Genomic DNA, 19,072 nt, shown 5'->3' with positions numbered 1-19,072 from the left:
AATCTACGTTTGATTGGTGTACCTGAAAGTGATGGGGAGAATGGAATCGAGTTGGAAAACACTCTTCAGGATATTATCCAGGAGAACTTCCCCAACTTAGGAAGGCAGGCCAACATTCAATTTCAGGAAACACAGAGACCACTACATAGATACTCCTCGAGAAGAGCAACCCCAAAACACATCAACTGTCAGATTCACCAAGATTGAAATGAAGGAAAAAGTGTTAAGGGCAGCCAGAGAGAAAGGTCAAGTTACCCACAAAGGGAAGCCCATCAGACTAACAGCAGATCTCTCAGCAGAAACCCTACAAGCCAGAAGAGAGTGGGGGCCAATATTCAACATTCTTAAAGAAAAGAATTTTCAACCCAAAATTTCATATCCAGCCAAACTAAGCTTCATAAGTGAAGGAGAAATAAAATCCGTTACAGACAAGCAAATGCTGAAATTTTGTCACCACCAGACCTGCCCTACAAGAGCTCCTAAAGGAAGCACTAATGCATCAACTAAGGAGCAAAATAACCAGCTAACGTCATAATGACAGGATCATATTCACACACAACAACTTTAACCTTAAATGTAAATGGGCTAAAGGCCCCAATTAAAAGACACAGACTGGCAAATTGGATAGAGTCAAGACCCATCAGTGTGCTGTATTCAGGAGACCCATCTCACGTGCAAAGACGCAAACAGGCTCAAAATAAAGAGATGGAGGAAGATCTACCAAGCAAATGGAAAGCAAAAAAAAAAAAAAAAAAAAAAAAAAAAAACACAGGGGTTGCAATCCTAGTCTCTGATAAAACAGACTTTAAACCAACAAAGATCAAAAGAGACAAAGAAGGCCATTACATAATGGTAACGGGGTCAATTCAACAAAAAGAGCTGACTATCCTAAACAGATATGCACCCAATACAGGAGCACCCAGATTCATAAAGCAAGTCCTTAGAGACCTGCAAAGAGACTTAGACTCCCACACAATAATAATGGGAGAATTTAACACCCCACTGTCAATATTAGACAGATTAATGAGACAGAACGTTAACAAGGATATCCAGGACCTGAACTCAGCTCTGCAACAAGCAGACCTAATAGACATCTACAGAACTCTCCACCCCAAATCAACAGAATATACATTCTTCTCAGCACCACATTGCACTTATTCCAAAATTGACCACATAGTTGGAAGTAAAGCACTCCTCAGCAAATGTAAAAGAACAGAAATCATAACAAACTGTCTCTCAGACCACAGCGCAATCAAATTAGAACTCAGGATTAAGAAACTCACTCAAAACTGCACAACTACATGGAAACTGAACAACCTGCTCCTGAACGACTGCTGGGTAAATAACGAAATGAAGGCAGAAATAAAGATGTTCTTTGAAACCAATGAGAACAAAGAAACAACATACCAGAATCTCTGAGACACATTTAAAGTAGTGTGTAGAGGGAAATTTATAGCACTAAATGCCCACAAGAGGAAAGATCTAAAATTGACACCCTAACATCACAATTAAAAGAACTAGAGTAGCAAGAGCAAACACTTTCAAAAGCTAGCAGAAGGCCAGGAATAACTAAGATCAGAGCAGAACTGAAAGAGACAGAGACACAAAAAACCCTGCAAAAAAAAATCAATGAATCTAGGAGCTGGTTTTTTGAAAAGATCAACAAAATTGATAGACCGCTAACAAGAATAAAGAAGAGAGAGAAGAATCAAATAGACGCAATAAAAAATGATCAAGGGGATATCACCACCAATCCCACAGAAATACAAACTACCATCAGAGAATACTATAAACACCTCTATGCAAATAAACTAGAAAATCTAGAAGAAGCAGCTGAATCTCTGAATAGACCAATAACAGGCTCTGAAATTGCAGCAATAATTAATAGTCTATCAACCAAAAAAAGTCCAGGACCGGATGGATTCATAGCCAAATTCTACCAGAGGTACAAGGAGGAGCTGGTATCATTCCTTCTGAAACTATTCCAATCAACAGAAAAAGAGGGAATCCTCCCTAACTCATTTTATGAGGCCAACATCATCCTGATACCAAAGCCTGGCAGAGACACAACAAAAAAAGAGAATTTTAGACCAACATCCCTGATGAACATTGATGCGAAAATCCTCAAAAAAAATACTGGCAAACCGAATCCAGCAGCATATCAAAAAGCTTATCCACTATGATCAAGTCGGCTTCATCTCTGGGATACAAGGCAGGTTCAACATATGCAAATCAATAAACATAATCCATCACATAAACAGAACCAATGACAAAAACCATATGATCATCTCAATAGATGCAGAAAAGGCCTTTGACAAAATTCAACAGCCCTTCACGCTAAAAACTCTCAATAAACTAGGTACAGATGGAACGTATCTCAAAATAGTAAGAGCTATTTATGACAAACCCACAGCCAATATCACACTGAATGGGCAAAAACTGGAAGCATTCCCTTTGAAAACCAGCACAAGACAAGAATGCCCTCTCTCACCACTCCTATTCAACAGAGTGTTGGAAGTTCTGGCCAGGGCATCAGGCAAGACAAATTTATAAAGGGTAGTCAATTAGGAAATGAGGAAGTCAAATTGTCCCTGTTTGCAGATGACATGATCGTACATTTAGAAAACCCCATCATCTCAGCCCAAAATCTCCTTAAGCTGGTAAGCAACTTCAGCAAAGTCTTAGGATACAAAATTAATGTGCAAAAATCACAAGCATTCTATACACCATTAACAGACAAACAAAGAGCCAAATCATGAGTGAACTCCCATTCACAATTGCTTCAAAGAGAATAAAATACCTAGAAATCCAACTTACAAGGGATGTAAAGGACCTCTTCAAGGAGAACTACAAACTACTGCTCAGTGAAATAAAAGAGGACACAAACAAATGGAAGGACATACCATGCTCATGGATAGGAAGAATCAATACTGTGAAAATGGCCATACTGCCCAACGTAATTTATAGATTCAATGCCATCCCCATCAAGCTACCAACGACTTTCTTCACAGAATTGGAAAAAACTACTTTAATTCATATGGAACCAAAAAAGAGCCCGCATTGCCAAGACAATCCTAAGCAAAAAGAACAAAGCTGGAGGCATCACGCTACCTGACTTCAAACCATACGACAAGGCTACAGTAACCAAAACAGCATGGTACTGGTACCAAAACAGATTATATAGATCAGTGGAACAGAACAGAGCCCTCGGAAATAGCACCACACATCTACAACCATCCAATCTTTTGATAAACCTCACAAAAACAAGAAATGGGGAAAGGATTCCCTTGAATAATAAAAACATTCCATTTAATAAATGGTGCTGGGAAAACTGGCTAGCCATAGGTAGGAAAGCTGAAACTAGACCCCTTCCTTACACCTTATACAAAAATTAATTCAAGATGGATTAAAGACATAAATGTTAGACCTAAAACCATAAAAACCCTAGAAGAAAACCTAGGCAATACCATTCAGGACATAGGCATGGACAAAGACTTCATGACTAAAACACCAATAGCAATGGCAACAAAAGCCAAAATAGACAAATGGGATCTAATTAAACAAAAGAGCTTCTGCACAGCAAAAGAAACTACCATTAGGGTGAACAGGCAACCTACAGAATGGAAGAAAATTTTTTCAATCTACCCATCTGACAAAGGGCTAATATCCAGAATCTACAAAAAAACTAAAATGAATTTACAAGAAAAAAAACAAACAACCCCATCAAAAAGTGGGCAAAGGATATGAACAGACACTTCTCAAAAGAAGACATCTATGCAGCCAACAGACACATGAAAAAATGCTCATCATCACTGGTCATCAGAGGAACGCAAATCAAAACCACAATGAGATACCATCTCATGTCAGTTAGAATGGCGATCATTAAAAAGTCAGTAAACAACAGATGCTGGAGAGGATGTGGAGAAACAGGAACACTTTTACACTGTTGATGGGAGTGTAAATTAGTTCAACCATTGTGGAAGACAGTGTGGTGATTCCTCAAGGATCTAGAACTAGAATTACCATTTGACCCAGCAATCCTATTACTGGGTATATACCCAAAGGATTATAAATCATGCTACTATAAAGACACATGTACACGTATGTTTACTGCAGCACTATTCACAATAGCAAAGACTTGGAACCAACCCAAATGTCCATCAATGAGAGACTGCATTAAGAAAATGTGGCACATATACACCATGGAATACTATGCAGCCATAAAAAAGGGATGAGTTTATGTCCTTTGCAGGGACATGGATGAAGCTGGAAACCATCATTCTGAGAAACTATTACAAGGACAGAAAACCAAACACCGCCATGATCTCACTCATAGGTGGGTATTGAACAATGAGATCACTTGGACACAGGGCAGGGAACATCACACACCGGAGCCTGTCGGGGGCTGGGGGGCTGGGAGAGGGATAGCATTAGGAGAAATACCTAATATAGATGACGAGTTGATGGGGCAGCAAACCAACAAGGCATATGTATACCTATGGATCAAACCTGCACGTTGTGCACATATGCCCTAGAACTTAAAGTATAATTAAATAAATAAATACATAAATAAGCTACTGTTTGGTTTTTTCCCGGTCTCTCTCACATGCAGTCAAACCTTTACTCTCCATCACCTAAAACTAGATCCTGCAACACAAAGACTCAATAAATATGCATTGAGTGAACAAGTGAATTAATCATTCTCTCTCATCTGGTTAGCATGAGCCACAAAGAATCCTTGAACATGATCTACCTCTAGTTACACTAGTTTCTAAACCTGCAAAACTGTGGCTCACATTCACATCTAATATTGAGGAACAAACCTATGGGCCCTCCTTGGTCAGCCAAAGAGTATCCCTCTAATTTTTAACATTTATCTTTCTAAACTTCAATGACTTAATTTTGCATGTTATCTCCCTAATTTTTATAAAACTAATACATGTATCATTAACCATAATGAAATACCTGCTTTTGGAAGGGAATGTTTATTTCATTTAAAATCTTGCAGATGGTTAAGCATAATATTATCAGTGAAAAAAAAAAAAAGACTGCGGTAAACACAGGCCATGAAATACAAGGCAAAAAAGGTGATATAACCTACAATTCAGGGGACAACATCAAAAGAGATTCCTACTTTCCCTTAATGAGCAAGCAGAAGAGTAACTGCTTCTTCACTCCAAAGTGACCAAATTAAATCAAGCTTAGTTACTGCATCACGTCCTAGAGCAACTCAGAAGCTAATAAAAACAGAAAACATGCCAAAACAAACTAAGATCCTTTTCTGCCTTTCATCTTGCTGCTATTCTCTGTCTCAATGTCTGTATTATCACCAGAATACTAGGAAGAACAGGCAGCTGCCATGTTGAGACCATGAGGGAAAGATGAAGAAAACTGAGGAGACATCTAACCTGACATCTTTGAAATTATGAACGAACACCAACAATTTCTTCAACTCTAAGCTTATTACTGACAAAAACCCATCACTGTTTCGTCAAATTATCATCATTTGGGTTTTCTTTTCCATGCAGCCAAACCACTTTCATGGTTTTCTGACTCAGAAAATTGAAACTGGAGAGCACGCTGATATAGTTTGGACATTTGTCCCCTCCAAATCTCATACTAAAATGTAATCCCCAGTGTTAGGGGTGGGGCCTCATAGGTGGTGTCTGGGTCATGGGGGCGGACCCCTCGTGAATGGCTTGACCCCTTGCTCCTCGTACCATGTGTTACACCGGCTTCCCCTTTGCCTTCTGCCATGACTGCAAGCTTCCTGAGGCCTCACCAGAAGCAGATGTCAGCACCATGTTTTCTATAGAGCCTGTAGAAACGTCAGTCAAAATAATATCTTTTTCTTTATAAATTGCCCAGTCTCGGGGATTCCTTTCTGGCAATGCAAGCAAACTAACACACAAGCTAACAATGAAATTCCTTCTCCTAAACACTTCATGTATGACAGTGTAAAAGTATATCGAAGGACAAATTTTTTAAAAATATAATCATAACATGTTCAAATGTACAGCTGATATACATCGGTTGTTTAAGAAATGGGGTCTCAGCTCATGTCTGTAATCCCAGCACTTTGGGAACCAAGGCAGAAGGATCACTTGACACCAGGAATTTGAGACCAGCCTGGGGAACACAACAAGACCCCCCTCTCCACAAAATACTTTTTAAATTGGCCAGGTGTGGTGGTGGGTGTCTGTAGCCCTACGTATTTGGGAGGTTAAGACCAGGGGATCAATTGAGACCATGAGTTGGAGACTGCAGTGAGCCATGATTCTGCCACTGCACTCCATCCCAGGTGACAGAATGAGAACCCGTCTCAAAAAAAAAAGAGAAAGAAAAGGGAAAGATAGGGTCTCACTATGTTGCCCAGGCTGGAGTGCAGTGGCTTTTCATAGGCATGATCATCACACACTACAGCCTCGAACTCCTGGACTCAACGGATCCTCCCACCTCGGCCTCCCAAGTAGTAGTTTGTGCCACCTGTCGGGCTTGATATACATTTTGCAGTTATTCTTTGGCCTACATGATCCTAACAAGTAAGACTTAACTGAAGGCCAGGCGCGGTGGCTCACGCCTGTAATCCCACACTGTGGGAGGCCGAGGTGGGCGGATCACGAGGTCAGGAGTTTAAGACCAGCCTGGCCAATATGGTGAAACTCTGTCTCTAAAATCAGCCAGGCATGGTGGCGCGCACCTGTAGTCCCAGCTACTCAGGAGGCTGAGGCAGGAGAATTACTTGAACCCGGGAGGCGGAAGTTGCAGTGAGCTGAGATCGTGCCACTGCACTCCGGCGAGACTCCATCTCAAGGAAAAAAAAAAAGACTTAACTGAAATTTAAGTGATTTACATCTATGGAAATGCTATTGTAACTCAAAAGAGCATTAACATGCTATTCAACACGAAAAGGCAAGCTGTGTGAACACCACAACAGAAGAGTATCTAAAATCTTTACTAAACTCCTTCATTTAACATATAATGTGTTCCCCCTAATGCACGAGAACGGGTTCCAAGGATTATTAAAAAAAATTATCTTCCCTCTGCCCTCAGTAAGTCTGTAAGTTAGCGGACAACCAAGTAAACTTACTTTGGAAAGTGTTTCTTTGGGTTTAGTCATGATAAAACCAAGAAGAACTGAGGGTGAATGTGTTCTCCAATTAGAGACACTCTTTTCAAACACACTGGGATCCACACAGAAATATTTAGGCAAAAGATACCTATCAACAATTTACAAATGGCTAACAAACCACACACACTATTCTCAGTAGTAGTCAAAGATATACGAACAAGTGAGATATTTTAAAAAGCTATCAAAATGGCAAAGATTCTAAAATGACACCACACAAGGGTAATAAAAGGATTTCATCAAACAATCTCATATACTGCTGGTAGAAACATATTTCATATCTTGCTGGTAGAAATATATTTCATATATTGCTGGTAGAAATATAAATCAATGTAACCTTTAGGCATATCATGTAGATATACTTATTATGATGCCAATTCCCTATACACTGACCATGTTTTTTTGCTCTTATAAAAATAAAAAATGTCACTGAAGGCCAGGTGCAGTGGCTCACACCTATAATCCAAACACTTTGGGAGGCCGAGGTGGGAGGATTGCTTGAACCCAGGCATTCGAGACCAGCATGGGCAACACAGTGAGACCCTGTCTCTACTAAAAATATTTTTTTTTAATTAGCTGAGTGTGGTGGCACATGCCTGTAGCCCTAGCTACTGGGGAGGCTGAGGTGGGAGGATCCCTTGAGTCCAAGAGTTCAAGGCTAAAGTGAGCTATGATTGTGTCACTGCAGTCCAGCCTGGATGACAGAGCAAGACCCTGCCTCTAAAACCAGTAATTTTTTTTAAAAGGCATTGAAAACGCAAAAGCGTTCCTAGTTAAGGCACTGACTCTCCAACAACTTACTGTTTCAAAGCTGCCTTTATGCATCAAATCAATGGGTGGCCGGAATAGATCTGCAAGGGTAGTTAATTTCTTATCGATAGCTCCTCCATTTCTTAATTCTTGTTCTTGCCGAACTATAACACAGAAGGATGAAAAAGTTTCAGTTAGCCATAAAATAATCATGAATCACATTTAAAAAAAAAACTTCTGTCAGTTGAAGGAATTGCTGTCAACAGGCTTGACCTCAAATACAAAGATCTAATGTTGACTCTGAAAAAAAAAATGCAAAGGGAGACAAGAGGAATCTTAAGACTTGGTGGAATTCCCTATTCCAAGGATACAAAGAAAATTAACTGAAAATAGTCACATAATCAAAGTAACTTCTTCACATATTCAGAAACTAATTAACATGGGAGAGGCTGAGTGCGGTGGCTCACGCCTATAATTCTAGGGGTGGCCAGGGTGGGCGGATCACCTGAGGTCAGGAGTTTGAGATCAGCCTGGCTAACACGGTGAAACCCCGTCTCAACTAAAAGTACAAAAACAAACAAACAAACAAACAAAAAATAGTCATGCAAGGTGGAGCACACCTGTAGTCCCAGCTACTCAGGAGGCTGAGGCAGGAGAATGGCCTGAACCCTGGAGGCAGAGGTTGCAGTGAGCAGAGATCGCGCCACTGCACTCCAGCCTGGGCAACAGAGCGAGACTCCATCTCAAAAAAACAAAACAAAACAAAAAGCATAGGGGAAAACTTTCATCCTCATTTATCTAGTTCTGAAAGCAATGTAAATTCATCTGCTGTTTTTTGTTTTTTTTTTTGAGATGGAGTCTCGCTCTGTCGCCCAGGCTGGAGTGCAGTGGCCCGATCTCAGCTCACTGCAAGCTCCGCCTCCCGGGTTCCCGCCATTCTCCTGTCTCAGCCTCCCGAGTAGCTGGGATTACAGGTGCCCACCACCTCGCCCAGCTAGTTTTTTGTATTTTTTTAGTAGAGACGGGGTTTCACCGTGTTCGCCAGGATGGTCTCGATCTCCTGACCTCGTGATCCGCCTGTCTCGGCCTCCCAAAGTGCTGGGATTACAGGCTTGAGCCACCATGCCCGGCCTCGTCTGCTGTTTTTAGCTATGTTCTCAATCTTTAAAGACTCTGGGCCAGCCACAGTGGCTAACGCCTGTAATCCCAACACTATGGGAGGCTGAGACGTGTGGATCACCTGAGGTCAGGAGTGCAAGACCAGCCTGGGCAACATGGTGAAACCTCGTCTCTACTAAAAATACAAAAATTAGCCAGGCGTGGTGGCACAAGCCTGTAGTCCCAGCTACTCGGGAAACTGAGGGCAGATAATCGTTTGAACCTGGGAGGTAAAGGTTGCAGTGAGCTGAGATTGCACTACTACACTCCAGCCTGGGTGATACAGTGAGCCTCCATCTTAAAAATAAATAAAAAAAAAATAAAAAGATTCTAACAGTAGAGATGATGACCACTGTTGTCACCTTCCACTGGGAGGACACAGGATTCCCCAGATGACTTGAGTCAGTTCAGGTTCCCCATTAATTCTCTCCAAAGTTACAAGACCTATTTGTGCCTCAATGAACTCATTATAAATAAACCACAAAATCAAGCATGGTCCAAGGGTTTCTCATATATCCTCTTAACATAACTGTCCTTTCTCTAGGATTCCATTGCTAAATCAATACTAGATCCTCTAAAACTGTAAGACCAAGATTCTCATTCTAACTTACACACAAAAATATTTCAAACAACTGTAGCCAAAATATTAATAGGCTGCTCTGGGTGGTATGGCTTTTTCTCCTATTTTTCAATCTCTTACAATAACCATTTTCATTATATATTCCTTTCATTGACAGAAATCAGGATCCTGAGGGAAATCAGTTTATTTTATTATAGTAAGCATTTTAAGTATTTATTCACAAACGAATTAAGTTTATCAGTTACCAGATTTCCTACACTATCTCCATCTCCTTTACTATTTTTCTATAACCAAATAGGTTAGAATTTGGAACAGTTCAGCTCAGGGGAGAGTTAATCACATCCTGGATCCATAATTTCACTTTTTAAATAAGGTGAAAACTTAAAGTAATTGGGCCTAACAGCAATCATCTTTTTCTTTTTAATAGGAAGAGAAGAGGGAGATGATAAACTGGTCCATAGATACCTACTAGTTTCAGTCTGAAAATCCCGGAAACCATCAAAAATTGAACGTGCAGGCCGTCGTCTTTTAGGAGCTTTAGGGGAGAAAAAACAGAATTGAAAAATTTAAAAATTAATTTTGAAACTTAATTCTAAAAATGTCCTCATCTAAAAGTATTTTTTTAAATAAAAAATATGAAACCCTTCACGAACTGCATGTCACCCTTGCGCAGGGGCCATGCTAATCTCTGTATCATGCTAATCTCTGTCTCGTACATGTACAATTTTAGTACATGTGCTGCCGAAGCGAGCAGTATTTCTTGCTTTAAAACACTCAGATTCATAATGGTGCCTTCCCTCAAAAAATAAAAAAGTTTAAAAACTTTCAAATCATTCATGTATAATTAATCTGAACATCTTCCATTCAGCCACCTTGTATTACAAATGAAAAAATTCAGGCCCAGTTAAAAGAGACTTGATCAAACTTGTGTAAAAAGTTTACTATCGGCTGGGCATGGGGGCTCATGCCTGTAATCCCAGTACTTTGGGAGGCCAAGGCGGGTAGATCACCTAAGGTCAGGAGTTTGAGACCAGCCTGACCAACATGGTGCGCCCACCTCTACTAAATACAAAAAATTAGCCAGGCGTGGTGGCACATGCCTGTAATCCCAGCGCCTGCCTGTAATCCCAGGCTGAGGCAGGAGAATCACTGGAACCTGGGAGACAGAGGTTGCAGTAAGTCAACACTGTGCCACTGCACTCCAGCCTGGGCAACAAGAACGAAACTCCATCTCAAAAAAAAAAAAAACTTTACTATCCTGGCCAGGCACTGTAGCTCATGCCTCCTGTAATCCTAGCACTTTGGGAAGCCAAGGCGGGTGCATCACCTGAAGTCGAGTTCGAGACCAGCCTAACCAACATGGTGAAACTCTGTCTCTACTAAAAATACAAAAAACTAGCTGGGTATTATGGCGTGCACCTGTAATCCCAGCTACTTGGGAGGCTGAGGCAGGAGAATCACTTGAATCTGGGAGGCGGAGGTTGCAGCGAGCCGAGATCACGCCACTGTACTCCAGCCTGGGCAAGAACAGTGAAACTCCGTCTCAAAAACAAAAAAGTTTACTATCTTAATATCCAAGTGGTGACGTCAGAAAGAAAGAAGATTTTGAGGACACCGCCACGTAGAGATGAAGCCACACACACGCTGCAGATATCCAATTCAGGTTACAGCCTTCAGGATCTGACTGCCCTGTTGTTCGGGTTACAGCCTTCGATCTCCGACTGCCCTGCTGTATACAGTAACTCGACACTCTAAACCATAAGACTGAAGGACTGTTTCTTAGGGATTGGATACAGTAACTCTACACTCTAAACCATAAGACTTAAGGACTGTGTCTTAGGGACTGGACACACGCGCAGAACCGTCAAGACAAAAAACATTTTTAATTTTGGAAACTTTTTTTCACAGGTACACAATGGTTTAATGACAGAAAAGTAAACAGATCCACCTAAGGTATTCTACTACCCCTGTAGAGTGTCTATTACCCAGTCTTTAAATAAAGGCTTTTCATGATTCCCTCAATATGGGTAAGTTATTAAGTTGGCTTATGACAAGGCTGGCCAGCATGTAACCAGAATAATTCTCTGCTGAGAAATGATTAGTATCAAGATTAGACAGAGACTATAGAATCCCCTAACCCGTGTCAAAACATATTTCCCAGTAACTCGTGTTTATGATTACACAGGATAATTATTCACATCCAGCACTACCGAGTAAAAGGCAAAACAGAGCAACAAAAAAATGCCGAACATATTAAAAACTTCATTTTTGTTTAAAACATATTCATATGCATATGATTCCTGTGTATATGTGTATCAGTATTTATGTTAAACAATCACATTATCATCTCTGGGAAAAGAGATTTTGTAATACACTGTCATGTTTTATTTTTTACTTTTTGAGACAGTGTCTCACTCTGTTGCCCAGGCTGGATTGCAGTGGTGTGATCATGGCTCACTGCAGACTCCAACCTCCTAGGCTCAAGCCATCCTCCTACCTTAGCCTCCCAAGTAGATGGGAAAACAAGTGTGCAGCACTACATTCAGTTTTGTTTTGTTTTGTTTTTTAAGAGACAGGCATGTCACTATGTTGCCCAGGCTAGTTTGGAACTCCTGGGCTCAAGGAATCCTCCCACCTCAGCCTCCCAAAGTGCTGGGATTACAAGCATGAGCTACCACGCCTAGCCTGAATTAATTAATTAGTTAATTAATTAATTTATTGTGACAGAGTCTCACTCCGTTGCCCAGGCTGGAGTACAGTGGCATGATCTCAGCTCAGATTCATGGGATTCTCCTCCCAGGTTCAAGGGATTCTCCTGCCTCAGCCTCCCTAGTAGCTGGGACAACAGGTGTGTGCCACCACACCAGGCTAATTTTTGTATTTTCAGTAGAGAGGGCGTTTCATCACCATGTTGGCCAGGCTGGTCTCCAACTCCTGATCGCAAGTGATCCACCTGCCTCGGCACTAAAAGTGCTGGAATTACAGGAGTGAGCCACCGAGCCTGGCCTGAATTTTATTTTTAATTTAAATATTGCACTCTGTGTCCCTCTCTACCTTCCTCCCTCCCTCCTTTCTTCATTTCTATTCAAGAAAAAGCAAGAAATGTCACACTTTTCAATCTTGGAACTATTTTTGATCAAGAGCTCCTATTTTAAATGTATATGGCTTCTAGCAGGAATAATAGAACCTGCCAAAGAATGCCTCTAAAACTAGTTATCTGGCCCTGGTGCAGAGACATGCACCTATAGTCCCAGCTGCCCAGGTGGCTGATGTGAGAGGATCGCTTGAGCCAAGGAGTTCGAGTGCAGTCTGTGCAACATACTGAGGCCCTGTCTCTTTAAAAAAAAAAAAAAAAAAAATTAATTAAAAAAAAAACTGGATATCTGATACCTTTTAACTCTAACAATTAAGAAACTGGCTGGAGGCTCGGCGGCGCTGTGGCTCACGCCTGTAATTCCAGCACTTTGGGAGGCCGAGGCGGGCAGATCACCAGGTAGGGAGTTTGAGACGGTGAAACTCCGTCTCTATTAAAAAAATAGAAAAAATTAGCTGGGCGTGGTGGCGGCGCCTGTAGTTCCAGGTACTGGGGAGGCTGACACAGGAGAATGGCGTGAACCTGGGAGGCAGAGCTTGCAGTGAGCCAAGATCACATGACGGCACTCCAGCCTGGGCCACAGAGCAAGACTCTGTCTCAAAAAAAAAAAAAAAAAGAAAGAAAGAAAGAAACCAAGGATATCTTAGAATAAGAATAGTTGCCTAAGAAAGTACATTATTTTAGGAAGGTAGCACATAAAAGGTAATTTTCTTCTACCTTTAAACTGCCAAAGGTAGGTTGGTCAATATTCCACATTATTTCACATCACCTTTCCAACCTCCCCCTTCTCTATAAGGCACCAATCTGGGTATACTCACTAGTTCCTCTTATTGCTATCCTTCTACCCAACTTCTTTTACTTCTTGGGCTAATATCCCTCTTCCCATTTGTCTTCCATTCATTTACCCTATTTGTAAGCAAAAACCTCTCCTCAGACCACACCACCTCTACCCCTAGGCCTATTACTGTTACCTGCCTTTTCAATGTGGTCTCCTGGCTCTTCCAAGCCATCTGCCACAAGCAAACATCAGTCCTTTGTCCTCACTCTACTGCCCACATAATAGAAGTACTGGTCACTGAAGTCAAAGAGACTAAGCTATAAAGAGCTAAAAGAGATTCAGAAGGAGCTTCAAAGTCAGCATAGGGGAGGGACAGCTGGAGAAAAAACGTCGTGAGAAGAGTGGCACTGTTTTACATATCCACATAGCTGTTCGTATCTGGCTTCAGAGAAGACATCTGGATCTTCAGATCTGCTGCTACATTCCTTTAGATCTGCTGCTATTCTTTCAGTTCAAGTACAGAAAGAAAATTAAAATGTACTCTCATGCAGACATGCAGTTGTAAAAGGGAGGAGTGGGCTTTTTGTTTTAAAAGATGGGGGTCTCACTATGTTGCCCAAGCTGAAGGGCAGTGGCTATTCAAAGGCACAATTCCACTACTCATCTGCACCTGCTCCGTTTCCTCTTCCTCAGGTCATCTGGTGGTCCTCCACTGCCAGCAGGTCACCATATTGATTCCGAGCTCAGTGCAGACACCCAATCAACATAGGGCCGTACAGCCAAGAACTCCTGGGGCTCAAGCCATACTCCCACCTCAGCCTCCAGAGTAGCTGAGACTACATGCCTGTGCCACCATACCCAGCAGCGAGGAGTGTTTTAAAGTCTTAGATGATTGTGGATATTCTTCTTTAATAGTACACCAATACTTACCTATGGTAGTTTCTTAGAGGACAGCTGCAAAGTGGAATCTGAAATCTTATCAATGAGCTTTTCATACTGTTTCATTATAACCCACTGTACTATGTGGTAGGCAGTCTCTAAGACAGCCCCCAATTTTCCCTGTCTCCCAGTATTCGTACCCTGTGTGTGAATACCTTGAGTACAGGCAGGATTGAACAGAATGTAGCAGACTGATGGGATTTCACTTCCAGATTAGGTTACAAAAAGAGAATGGCTTCCATCTTGGGCTGCCCTCTCAGGCTCTCATTTGCTCTGTGTAAAATGGATGCCCCCAGGCAATAGACACCAGAATGAGTTTAGGAGATCCTCCTCCATTCAGGCTTTGAGATGAATGGTAGCCTAGCTGACATGTTGACCACACCCTTGTAGGAGACCCTAACCAAAGGCCACACCCAGATTACTGACCCAAAGAAACTGAGATTGTTTTGTTTTTTGTTTTTTTTCAGGCAGTTTAATTTTGGAACAATTTTTTACTCAGCAATAAATATCTAATACAATTCATCTCACAGTCTGAATGGATCTTTTACCTATGCACAACTCTGTAGTATCATGCACTGGTTATTCAAAAATACTTGTTTACTGAGTAATGGAAACATTTCAAATATTAATGGTTTCATTATACAGTATTTTAAAAATCATGTTAAAAGATCTGTTTCATGTCACCACTGATCTTATCAGAAAGCCTTCAAGTATTGGGAAAGTATCAAGCTCACAAAGGTAGGTACAAAAATTTTTCTAAAATCCTGTTTTTTGCCTGAAAGTTCTTTTTTAATGTATTTTATCTTTTTTTTTTGAGACGAGGTCTCTCTGTCACCAGTAGGTTGGAGTGCAGTGGTGCAATAATGGCTCACTGCAGCCTTGACCTCAAAAGCCCAAGCCATCTTCTCACCCCTCGGCCTCCTGCATAGCTGGGACTACAGGCATGTGCCACCAAGCCCAGCTAATTTTTTTGTTAATTTTTTTTGTAGAGATGGGGGTCTCCCTATGTAGCACAAGCTGGTCTGGAACTCCCAGGCTTAAGAAATCTCCCGCCTCGGCCTCCCAAAGTAATCCCAAAGTGTTGGGACTACAGGTGTGAGTCTCTACATCCAGCCAAACCTCTTTTTTAAAATCACTGATAACAAACACTCTCAGTTGTACTGAAGTAACAAGCTCACATTTTTAAGAAAATGCCAACTGTCAAAGTGTAAACTGATAGTTTGTCAGTGATTTTTCAAGTAAAAAGAATGTTCCATGAAAAAAAGCTCCCTACTCTAACAATCACACAAGTGCTTTTCCTTAAGGTAATCATAGTACTTCATTATACCAAAGTGCTTTGTGCATACATACTATTTCAAACTATATTTTAAAACTGTGTACTCAAGGGTCAAGATTTAATGAAATTAATCATTTTTACTGCTTCATCAAGAACATCATTAAAGAAAACTGCTTTTAAATCAGTTAACTTTTTTTTTTTTTTGGAGCTGGGGTCTCAATATGTTGCCCAGGCTGGTCTCAAACTCCTGGGCTCAAGCAATCCTCCCGCCTCAGCCTCCCAAAGTGTTGAGATTACAGGTGTATGCCACTGCATCTGTCCTATTTCTCTTTTAGAGACAGGGTCTCACTCTGTCACACAGGCTGCAGTGCATAGTTCACGGCAGCCTAGAACTCCTAAGCTCAAGAGATCCTCCCACCTCAGACTCCCAACTAGGACTACAGGCACGTGCCACCACGTCTAACAAATTTATTTTTATTTTTTTAGAGATAAGAATCTTCCTATGTTGTCTGGGCTACTCTCCAACTCCTGGTTTCAAGTGATCTTTTCAACTGTTGCCTCCCAAAGGACTGGGATTACAGGCATGAGTCACTGCACCTGGCCCTGCCTTTTAAATTTTTTTGTAAACTTCATGTAGCAGTGAAGAATTCACTATCTAGTGGTACAGTCTTGAAGCCACTGCATGAATTCAACCAAGAAGCCAACAGTCTGACTCATCATTGTTTCTGAACTATCAGTCTGAATGTCACCACAACGCAAATAATTTGACGTCCAGTACCATGGTGCATGCCTATAATCCCAGCTACTCAGGAGGCTGAGATAAGATCACCTGAGCCTAAGAGTTCTGGCCTGTAGTGTGCTATGCCAGTCAGGTGTCTACACTAAGCTCAGCATCAATATAATTATCTCCAGGGAGTAGGGGGACCACCAGGTTGCCTAAGGAGGGGTGAACTTGCCCAGGTTGGAAGCAGAGGTCAAAACTCCCGTGCCGATCATTAGTGGGATCACGCCTGTGAGCAACCACTGCACTCTAGCCTGGGGCAACACAGCAAGACCCCATCTCAAAAACAAACAAACAAACAAACCCTTAGTACTAGTATTGTAAATTGTTTTAACGTTACAGCCAACCTGAAAGGGTATTAGGGACCTGAGACCACACCTGAACAGTGATTTAAATCAATACTGCCTTAAGAAAATAGTTTCTAAAGACCCATTTCAAGTTATAACATCTAATAACAAAAGGTAAGAATGACTTCCTAACTGTAAAAAGTCATTCTTAGCATCCTCCTTACTGTACATCAATTCAGAGATAAAAAAGGAAGAAAGTGGCCAGGTGCGGTGGCTCACGCCCGTAACTCCAGTACTTTGGTAGGCCAAGGCCAAGGTGGCAGGATTGCTTCAGATCAGTTCCATAGCAGCCAGGGCAACACAACAATGCCCTGTCTCCACAAACAAAACAAAACAATCAGCCAGGCGTGGTGGCACACACCTACAGAAGGCTGAGGTGGGAGGGATTCTTGAGCCCAGGAGTGTGAGGCTGCAGTAAGCTAGGATTGCGTCACCGCATTCCAGCCTGGGCAACAGAGACCCCATCTCTGTAATACAAAAGAAAAAAAAAAGAGTAAAGTGGGACTTTCAAATGGAATTCTTTTGCCTCTGTTCAAAAGCAATATAGCACAGAATTTACTTCCTATAGTTTCACTTGCTCAAAGATCCTGTATTATTCCTTGCAATAAAGAGAAGATAAAGCTTCCAAGGGCATTACTCTTTTGCTCCAAATCTATTCCTAGCATTTATATTTGTAAAATTATGAGCAATCTGGTATATCAACAGCATAATGACTATCCGCATTGAACAGCCAGAAAGCACTTCATTACACTACAGTACTCAGACTTTACAGCTTTCCTCTTGCCTTTTATTTCTGAATCTAGACAGTATATTCTTTTGTTTCTTTCTATAATAAACACCAAAGCTGCCAAGTTAAAAACGTTTATCTCATAAAAACTCTCAACTAAAGTACTTTATCAAATCAAAAGACATACATATAATTTTATTCATTCTTTTGTTACAATGTGTATTTCCTCCTCTGTCTTAGTCTACCCATGAAGGCTACATATGTACCATCCTAAGTAAATTAATGCAGGAACAGAAAGCCAAATACCGCATGTTCTCATAAGAGAGAGCTAAACACTGAGCGTACATGGACACAAAGAAGGGAACAGACACCAGGGCCTACTTGAGGATGGAGGGCGAGGATTGGAAAAAATACCTATAAGCCAGGCATGGTGGCTCGCTCCTGTAATCCTAGCACTTTGGGAGGTTGAGGCCAGAGGACTGCTTGAGCCCAGGAGTTTGGGACTAGCCTGAGCAACACAGCAAGACTCCGTGTCTATAAAAGAAAAGAAAAGGGGAGGGGAAGAAAAGAAAAGAAAAAAGAAAAGAAAAGAAAAAAAAGAAAACAGAAAAGCTACCTATTGGCTACTATGCTCATTACCTGGGTGGTAATCTGTACACCAAACCCACGCAACATGCAATTTACCCATGTAACAAACCTGCACATGTACCCCGAACCTAAAAAAAAGTTGGAGGGAAAAAAGTTTATGTCTCTTGTACTCAATTGTATTTATTTATTTGAGACAGAGTCTTACTCTACTGCCCAGACTACAGTGCAGTAGCACGATCTCGGCTCACTGCAACCTCAGCCTTCCGGTTTAAGTGATTCTCATTGCCTCAGTCTCCCAAGTAGCTGGGATTACAGGCATGTGCTACCATGCCTAATTTTTGTACTTTTAGTAGAGATGGGATTTTGACATGTTGGCCAGACTGGTCTCGAACTCCTGGCCTTGAGTGATCTGCCCACCTCAGCCTCCCAAAGTGCTGGGATTACAGGTGTGAGCCACCTCAACACAAAGTATTTCTCTGCATAATTATTCTCAATATATACTATATACAGTTTTCTGTCTTGGTCTGACCAACCAGATTATAATTCCATCTTGTATTTTTTCTATATAAACTCATGAATAACACATAAACTCTTTGGTTTACAAAAGGGAAATACGTGCTTATTTAACTATAAATTAATCTGATTAAATGTCCCATTCTCTATCACCATTCTCTATCCAGACTAATATCCCAATTTTTTACATGAATTAGGGGTTACGGTGCCCTTCATTCAAATTAGGATTAGCACTTCTAGAAATTGAGAGAGAAGGTATGGCCTATCTAGAGAGTAGGGACTTGGCAGTCAAGCAGGTATCCAGAAAAGGAAAATAATCAGAACTTTTTATCATTATGCATTCCCATTACAAGGCAGCAATTCTTCTTGCTAACATTCCTCCTTTTGGCCTTTTCCAACAAATATCAATTTG

The 19,072-nt window shown here is 41.2% G+C and overlaps 1 protein-coding gene, 1 long non-coding RNA gene and 1 other non-coding gene across 11 annotated transcripts in view; all 3 read right to left on the bottom strand.

Annotated features, from left to right (window-relative positions):
- UBXN7 (UBX domain protein 7) overlaps positions 1 to 19,072 on the bottom strand; it is a 78,585-nt gene that overhangs the window by 29,010 nt on the left and 30,503 nt on the right. For 7 of the 9 annotated variants that reach the window (XM_003895336.4, XM_031663941.1, XM_031663936.1 and 4 more), the window contains 2 exons: positions 10,087 to 10,152; positions 7,931 to 8,043 (listed from right to left, as the gene is read on the bottom strand). In XM_003895336.4, the coding sequence (XP_003895385.2) occupies positions 7,931 to 8,043; positions 10,087 to 10,152 (179 nt within the window). The remainder of the gene's footprint in view (positions 1 to 7,930; positions 8,044 to 10,086; positions 10,153 to 19,072) is intronic. The other 2 variants (XM_031663938.1, XM_031663937.1) reach the window with 1 other exon arrangement.
- Positions 10,247 to 10,351, bottom strand: LOC116273957. Its single transcript, XR_004182452.1, has one exon. It is a non-coding gene; the product is annotated as a U6 spliceosomal RNA (small nuclear RNA).
- Positions 13,312 to 17,114, bottom strand: LOC110742682. Its single transcript, XR_002520663.2, has 2 exons — positions 16,966 to 17,114; positions 13,312 to 13,786 (listed from the first exon to the last, which is right to left on the bottom strand). It is a non-coding gene; the product is annotated as an uncharacterized LOC110742682 (long non-coding RNA).

Source organism: Papio anubis, chromosome 2, assembly GCF_008728515.1.
Source record: "Papio anubis isolate 15944 chromosome 2, Panubis1.0, whole genome shotgun sequence".
In the NCBI taxonomy this organism is placed as follows: domain Eukaryota; kingdom Metazoa; phylum Chordata; class Mammalia; order Primates; family Cercopithecidae; genus Papio; species Papio anubis.
The sequence above is the reverse complement of the archived record's forward strand: the minus strand, read 5'-3'. Positions and strand labels throughout refer to the sequence as shown.